This window comes from Microcebus murinus, chromosome 1 (genome assembly GCF_040939455.1).
Source record: "Microcebus murinus isolate Inina chromosome 1, M.murinus_Inina_mat1.0, whole genome shotgun sequence".
Taxonomy (NCBI): Eukaryota; Metazoa; Chordata; class Mammalia; order Primates; family Cheirogaleidae; genus Microcebus; species Microcebus murinus.
The window spans coordinates 16,755,053-16,763,866 of NC_134104.1; the positions used below are offsets into that span (position 1 = coordinate 16,755,053).

At 37.4% G+C, this 8,814-nt stretch overlaps 1 protein-coding gene across 1 annotated transcript; it reads left to right on the plus strand.

The window, feature by feature from the left end:
• Positions 1-7,669: 7,669 nt before the first annotated feature.
• LOC105871235 (UPF0669 protein C6orf120 homolog) lies at positions 7,670-8,414 on the plus strand. Its single transcript, XM_076005286.1, has one exon. It carries the CDS (start codon positions 7,673-7,675, stop codon positions 8,294-8,296), a length of 624 nt encoding a protein of 207 aa, XP_075861401.1. The 5' UTR covers positions 7,670-7,672; the 3' UTR covers positions 8,297-8,414.
• The last annotated feature ends 400 nt before the right edge of the window (positions 8,415-8,814 follow it).

The window sequence follows — 8,814 nt, forward strand, 5'->3', positions numbered from 1 at the left end:
CCACCATCTAAGCAAACTTTGATATGGAGTCACTTGAGCTGCTAAAAAGGGGTACATATATGCACCCCAACTTAAGGACAGGATTCACTAAAAACGTCATGTGGAGTGAGAATCTATAGCCACAATGACAAGAACAAGCAAAAACAAGGCTGAAAACAGGGGCAAAACAAATGAAAGTGGATGGATGTGGAAATCTATTGTCTGGAATAATGTTTTCCAAAACGCAGCTAAGAAATCCCTTCTTGGCAGTAAATAAATGAATAAAGGTTTTAATCAAATAAGCTAAAAATTTAACAAAGGCATCCTGTTTATATATTGCTGTTTATAAACCACCCCACAGCTTACTGGGTTAAATAAATAGTTTATAGAACCTTATGACATTGTGACTCAAAGCTCAGCCAGGAGATACTTCTGCTCTACACATCAAAAGAGAGCTTCACCTAATGCCTGGGTCTTGGCAGGGACAGCTAGAAGGTCAGTCTCAGCCCACCTCCCTCCTCAGGTAGTCTCAGGGCCTTTCCATGTGATCTATTTAGCAGGGTACTCAGTCTTCTTACAAAGTGGCTCAGGGTCCCAAGAGATAAATCTACAAGCTTTCTTATGCTCAGGACTTGGAAGTCTCAGAACATCCCTTTTTAACACAACTAATTAAAAATTTCACAATGTGTGAATCAACAACACTCGAAGGTGTTCATTCTTCTGGACATAAATAATTTAAAAATATACCACCTTACACTTTGGTTATCAATTCTTTTAAAGTTATTTTTTCTTTGTTAACATGTCGTTCTTACACACACAAAAAATGGGGCTTTCATTTCAGAGGCAACAGTGTTTAGAAATGAATATCATAAACAATGATGTTTATTATCACAAAGGCATAATAGCTAATGATAAAGAAGAAATTATTATCCTTTCTATTTGCTTGAGTATAAAACAAGTAAGCTGCCAGCAATAAGTCACACAGTCTTATTATGAAGTTGGTACACCAGTCCTGACTTTGGGGAATCTTCCTGGTTGGGCATGGAAGATGAATTGATTTTTATTGTTTGTTTGTTTGTTTTATTGATGGGGAAGGAGTTATTTTCCCAATCTGCATGCCGTTCCCTGAAAAACCATTTCAACATTTCTAAAAGTTGTCATTTTGTGGACTAGGAGTGTAAGGTGGAATAGGATGTAAGGGGACTATTCTGTGGACCAGAATGCAAAGAGGCCCCAAATTTAAGGCTGCAAACAAAGTTTTTATCAGTTGTATGTGTGAAGTTGGACAAGACACCTTCATTTTCCAAAGATTAAGCCAGATGTATACAACAGTATAATGAATTGTTCCATCATCTGCTGGGTCATTCCATGAGTAACTGAAACCCCTCTAGTGAGGAAGAGGAAGACTTAGGAAATGTGCTATTTAGGAAATGTGCATTGAACCTTAATTTGGCTCTATTTAATGAAGCCATAATCAAGTTCCAGCTCCTTTAAAGTGGTAGAACTCACTCCTGAACTCTACCAGTTCCTCTGTTGTTGGTCCCATATGGGTCAGTCAGCAATTATGAATGAATCAATATAAATCCATCAATGCAGACTTTAAAAGGCATCTACTGATGAATGGGTCAGGAAACTATAGAAAGCACAGCTTGTATGTTGCATCCTTCTCCTTTGAAAGAATGAAATATTTTTATTTTTGGTAGAGTGTTTCTGGAGCCTACTGATAGCTATTTTTACAATCCATAGACTTCTCAACTTTTTTTGAAATTTTGGCATTACTAACTCCCATTATGTGAGCTCTGTGACAGAATTAAACATAAAATCCACAACTGTCATTGTAAATACTTTTTTTAACTTTGGGGTCATAGGAAGAAACAGAAATATCTCCAAAATAGGCCCCAGCTGGCTGTCCTATTTTCTTGAAAATAAGTGTTCTCTCAGAGTATTTTACCTTTGATTTTCCATTTCCTTTCCTGAAAAATCTATAGTGTATAGAAGCTTGAAATTTATGTGGGGGTAAGGGAATACTTCTTTAAGAACTTTATTAAAGCTGTGGTTTGATTAATAAATGCATATGTAAACAAAATATTACATACAATTTTGAGATAATTCAGCACCTAAATAAGGAAATCTGATATAGCAGAAACAAAGAGAAATATAAATAGAAATTTTCTAGTAAATAACTTTTTGTAAGTGAAAATTTTGTTTTTAAGACTAGAACATATTTGGTACCATTGATACTTTGAAAGAACATTTCCTGAGCACTTATGTAATATGGCCTGTAATAATGCAAGGATGCAATTACAAATAAGGTACAGTTTCAGTATTCTACGACCTAAAGCCATGGTGATGCATATGTAAGTGACAAGGAAATTACATTGCAGTAGAATAGTTTCTATTATAAGATAAATACAGTGTCAATCATGCAATAATATGGTTGTCAAGGAAGCAATGAGGCTCTTAAAGGGCATTAATCCAGTTATAGACAATGATACAGTAATGCTCTTCCTATTCTGCATTGATGAAGTATGTTGCAGATGCTGCCTATACTGTCATTCCACCTGTCTTCTTTGCTCCATACTAACATCTTCTCATCTAGAGACAAATCTTTGAGCAGCTGAACCCACATCAGCAATCAACCATCTCTGGAATTCTTGCTATGTGAGAACATTTTTTTAAAGGATTAAATCATTGTTGGATGTTCTGTATCTTGCAGACAAAAGCATTTCTAACTGATTTAATTTCTCATGGGAATTGGGATTCTCAATCCTGGGAATCCCAATTTAATAATAAACAGATTAAAGCTCCATTAAGGGAGAGAGGTTAGAAAGACTGGAGGAACTTAATGCTATTTTATATGGCAAAAAAAGATTGGAAAAGGGACTTCAGAACAATATAGTATGTTGTGTGTTTTCAAATAGTTGAAGGGCTCTCATGGAAAAGGAAAATCATAATTATTTTACGTAGTCCAAAGGGTAGAATTAAAAACAATGAGTTAGTCAAACTAAGGACCAATGTGGAAAATTTCTACCATGATCACATTCTGATTTGTCTTCCAAACATGGGTGCATCAGAAGTCTAATAACTGTAGATGTTTATTTTTACCAGTCTCCCCCCAATAAAGTTTTCCAAAAGTCAGTATATGCTTTGTGTTTATTTATATTAATTTTGTTTGTTTAATAAATATTTGTCCTATTATTATTTTTCATCCTATAGCCTGCTATATACTCCATGCTTTCAATATATGATGTTGACCAAATGCAAATGCCTAATGTTAGTTTTCCCTTAGTGCTTTGTCAATCAGGGCAAATTTTCTCCCCCACAGGATATTTGGTAGTGTTTGGAGATATTTTTTATTGTCACAATGGTGGAAGAGATGTTACTGGCATCCAGTGCAAAGAATCCAGGGAAGCTGCAATGCACGGAACATCCCCCACCCCCAACAAAGATTTATCCTATCCAGAATGTTAATAGTGCCTAGGTTGAGAAACTCTGCTTTAATAGACCACTCCTGTTTTGGTCTGGTCTGCCTGTGTCATAAACATTCTCAGAGGAATACTTCTTACCTTCTAATTAGATGTGAGTCAGCATGCTTGTAACTCTTTTCTCCTTGCTGCTATAGAAGTCAGAGTAGCAAAAGCTAGGAGCCAGTGCTTTGTTCTTGGAACATTGGCATTCGGTGTCTGTTTCCTGAGACTCAAATAACCTCAGGTAGCTTATGAGCCCTGGGCACTGCTGGGACAATTGATGGATTATGCAGGTGAGCATGGCATACAGCGATGACAGGCAATTACTATAAATCACCGTGAGTCCTACTTCCAGCTACGTAAAACTGATTGCAAGAAATCTATGGAAACCAGCCCTGGCCCATCCATTTAAGAAAATTAGTATTGTGCCCAAAGCCAGGTTTGCACATTTTCTGAATGAGCAAAGTGGAATGTTTTCCATATAACCAAATGAAAAAAATTGAAAAGAATGAAAGTTTTGTTCTTTCAAGGGCATTTTTAAACAATATTTTATTTTAGGTGCAGATAGCATGTATTTTTAACTAGTAACTGCTGTAAATAAACATGTACTAGTTTCTCAGGAATCCTAGGAAATACAAAATCATGGTACTACAACAGAAAATCCTAATTCAGTTTCCAATGACAGTTACTTGCTATAGATATTGGTTCTTTCGTTTATGAATATTTTTGTTTCAATTTTTTAAAAACTTTTACTTAAGAATAAAAATTACATACAAAAACCTGTATATGAAGATTTATGCCAAAATACACATTCTTGTACTTAGTCATTTAGAATAGCCCTAATGCTATTTTAATTGACTAAAGAGAACCAAAAAAAGGAGAAGGAGGTTTCTTTTTTTTCTTTTATTCCAGCCACAATTTCCTAATATAGAAAGGAAATCACCAATACAAAATACAAAAGCTGGAAATTTGGTCAATAACAAGAATGAACCACAATAAACATACCTTAGAGATCAAGGAAAGAGGGAGAGGAGGGAGAGAGGAAGAAAAGAAGGAATTAAGGAAGGGAGGAAACAGGGAGGAGAGGAGGGAGAGAGAGAGAGTAGGAAGGCCACAAGCATTGTGGCTAAGAGCAGGTAAGATCAGGGGAGGACACACTATGAAATGCGGCTTACATTTTCATGAGGTTATTATTCATTTTTAGATATATACAGGGTACTTGCCACTGGATTCCAGCATGCCAAACCAGAGGATTCCTGAGGTTCTCATTTATTTCTGCTGTCTAAAGCCATTACCTTCCACCTCCTAAAAGACTCAATACCACAGCTTTCAAGTCAAGGCCAAAGACGCTGCATCTCTAGAATAGAGTGTGCAATTTGACAAATGCTTCCACTTTGATGTGCTTTGTTTTCTCATGGAAATGATTCCCAATTATAGGAGCCAATCTGGGCTCAATTCAAAACCTGATGCACAGTGACTGGTATATAAAGCACACAAGCCACCCAAACAGAGGGTCATCACTCGAAGCGTGTTACCTTGATTCCGATTCACTGTGCCTGTGATATAAATGGGGCAGTGAATAATTCCTTTCGTCAGTTCAAAGCCAAAGTTTGGAGGCAGTATGTTTTCCTGGATGTTTAACTAAATCTTCTTGGCTAAGCGTACTAGGTCAGAGCAACAAACTTCCAAATACATTTAGAAACACAGTGGGTTCTCATTTGTGGGGATTCTACATTTTGAAGAATATTTGCAGTTCTTCACCCCAGAGTGCCTGACTCTGGAATACAGCACATAAGGGGTACTTATAACATTCAAATTCCAACCAACTTTTCCAGCCACATGTGCTACTATTATACTTGATTGTACACAGTTACAATTTTGACACAAAGGCCACCTTTTTTCCTGAATTTCTTCCTTATGCCCATGTATGTGGGCCTTTGCCACATTATTCTTCAGCCAGGTTGCCTTTCAATCATGTCTTTATAACAAAACCCTGTGCAGTTAAACAGTCTTACTTTTTATAAAGACTACCCAATTCTGCTGCTGCCACTACTTCTACTACACACACACACACACACACACACACACACACACACACACACACACAGATTCTCAGTCAAAATCAATTCTAGTGTCTTCTAAATGTCCATATTATGGGTACCTGTATTATTATACTCTTCTATTTTTACCTTGACTTTAAATTAGTTGCATAATTCTGCTCCTTTACATACCCTGCCAACTTCACCACCCCCAATTAGTTCATAAGTCCTTTGAAGGCAAAGGTCATGTTTTAAACAACCTTATATTTGCAATCACTACAAGTTTATTGCATGATAAATACAACATGCAATATTTATTGAATGATTACAGGATTGTAATATTAGCTTGAACAAACTTGATAGATATTAATTTATACTACGAAACTAATTTTAAAATGCAATCTATCTTTATTTAGAATGTTGATGTTTTATTCATCATGGAGTGTTGTGCATTAATTTTGATTTTTAAAAATGTGACACTAAGATATTATTTTTCTAACTGAATCTGCCAAACCCCCGCTTCCTTAAATTTGGTGTGGGTGGCAAGTTCTTCACTTACTTTTTCATAGATCCACTACTGGAATATCAACCACATCTAAAGTAGCTGATGAAAAGTTAGCAGAACATGCTTTTTGTTTAATGTGTTGTCATTGCTAATGAAATTCTGTTACTGAAGAATAAAGTTATGTGCAGATTAGAGAATTAAGGAAATTTACAAGTCATATTATCTGCCCTCCTCATTTTAAAGATGAAGCAAGCCCTTAAAGGCCAGCGGTTTTAGAAGTATTTCAGGAACACATTTTTACTTCATTTTTTCTTTGTAAGGCAAGGCTTTCATTGAGTCGCTGTTTGGAGTCTGTGGCATGAACAGAGAATCCAATCAACTTTCCTATGCACGAGCACCAGTTCAGGGTCCTTGGATTTGTTAGTACTGCTCTCTGTCAGTCTGAATTCAGCCTATCTTGGATGATAATACATTATAAAACAATGAAGGCACAAAGAAGTAATCTTAGATTGTATACAATTTTGACTTATTTCATTGGCCTTTTTTGGCTCTCATGTTTTAAGACAGATACATATTTCCTTGGAGGACTTTATAATATAAACATTATAAAAAACAACAACATTTCCAAGAAGGTAGGAGAGAAAAAATGACTCGTTGAAGCTTTCTCTTATATCAGATGAGAAAACTGAGACTGAGAGAAAAATGATTGATGAAAAATGTTCATGCTGTAATCATTGGTTCTCAATCTTGACTATATTAGAGTCACCTGCGGCACTTTTTAAAAATACCTGTGAAACCAAAGGAACTCTCATTCATTGCTAATGGGAATGGAAATGGTACAGCCATGTTGGAAGCCATTTTGGCAGATTCTTACAAAATTAAACATACTCTTGCCATGATGATCTAGCAGTTGTGCTCAAAAAGGCTGAAAACTTGTGTCCACACAAAGATGTTTATAGCAGCTTTATTCATAATTGCCAAAACCTGGAAACAACCAAGATGTCCTTAAGTAGGTGAGTGGATAAATAAACTGTGGTACATCCAATGGAATATTATTTAGTGCTAGAAATGAACTATTATACCATCCAAAGATATGGCAGAAACTTATATGCATATTACTAAGTGAAAGAAGCCAATCTGTAAAAGCTATGTATTGTGTGATTCCAAGTATATGACATTGTGGAGACAGTAAAAATATCAGTGGTTGTCAGTATTTGGGGGTAAGGAGGGATAAAAAGGCAGAACACAAGATCTGTAGGGCAGTGAAATACTGTGCATGATGCTATTATGGTGGATATACATTGTTATACATTTGCCCAAACCCACAGAATGTACAACATCAAGAGTGAGCTCCAATATAAACTATGGACTTTGAGTGATAATGATGTGTCAGTGTAAGTTCATCAATTACAACAAATGTATGACTCTGGGGAGGGGAGGTTGCAAATGGGGGAGGCGGTGCATGGGTGTGGGCAGTGGGTAAGCAGGAAATCTCTGTACCTTCCTCTCAATTTTACTGTGAACCTGTAACTTCTCTAAAAAATAAATCTATTAAAAAAATGCCCAGCTCCGGCCTGGCCCCGGGCCCGGGTCCGGATGCTCGTGGGGCCGCGCGGCGCCCTGCGGGGAGCGGGGAGCGGGGAGCACTGACAGATGAAGCCCATGAGCCGAGCCCTCCGGCCATGGCTGCTCCCCGGAGGACAGCAGCTCCCCGGAGGAGAGCTCTGCTGATGCTTCTGGCATCGCAGGCCTTGTCCTTAGCCTTGTCCTTAGCCTTGTCCTTAGCCTTGTCCTTAGCCTTGTCCTTAGCGAACTGCTCTGAAGAGGAGGAAGTCCCAGAAGAATGGATCCTCCTGCATGTTGTTCAGGGTCAGATAGGAGCTGGGAATTATAGTTACTTGAGGTTAAATCATGAGGGAAAGATCATTCTTAAGATGCAGAGCTTAAAAGGAGATGCAGACCTGTACGTATCCGACAGCACCCTCCACCCGAGTTTCGATGACTATGAGTTACAGCCAGTCACTTGTGGCCAGGACATTGTTTTTACACCAGCACGTTTTCAACGCCCTGTGGGAACAGGGATCTATGGACACCCATCTCACCATGAGAACGAATTTGAAATGAAAGTATATTATGATAAAACAATCGATCAGTACCCACTTGGTGAGCCCGCTCACTCCTCAGACTGCACAGACCCAAGTCAGAAGCACGCTTATGCTCCGGAAGACGCGCCTCAAGAGGAGGAATCTGTTCTTTGGACAACATTAATTAGTATTTTGAAACTGGTACTCGAAATTCTTTTCTGAGTCATTTAGCATACTCTGGAGTATAATACCCCTAATCTGTGACGTTAATTGCAGTTTGCTGTGAACCTTGCTACTTTTACCTGGCTGGAGTTCTGGTTACCATTTCTAGTTGAGGAATGGAAAAATAAAGCCATACAGTTTTTTGTTTTTGTTTTTTTTTTTTTTACCTCAGTTACCCCAAAGCCCCTAAATTGGAAAAGCAGCAAGCACAATGTTTTCAAGATAAAAACTCTTATAAAAGGAATATACACAATAAAATGTTCAAACTCCCTTTTGATGAGTTTGTCAGGTGATGAAAAAGATTACTGTAGCGACTTAGGTTTATTATAAAAATCAAAATAGAGCAACCTTTCATGCAGTTACACAGATCATATTAAAAAGTTGATACCATTATAATTTTATTCTAGAGATTCTAAATGAAGTTCAATGTGTAAGTTTTCAAGAGTAACTAAAATCCCATCAGAAATGTAATGATTTATTTACACTCCCCTGAGCTGGGACTAAAGCCCCAAGCCCAT

Bases quoted from the DNA above. Each gene is read 5' to 3' on its own strand.
- LOC105871235 (XM_076005286.1), top strand. From the start codon at position 7,673: ATGGCTGCTCCCCGGAGGACAGCAGCTCCCCGGAGGAGAGCTCTGCTG.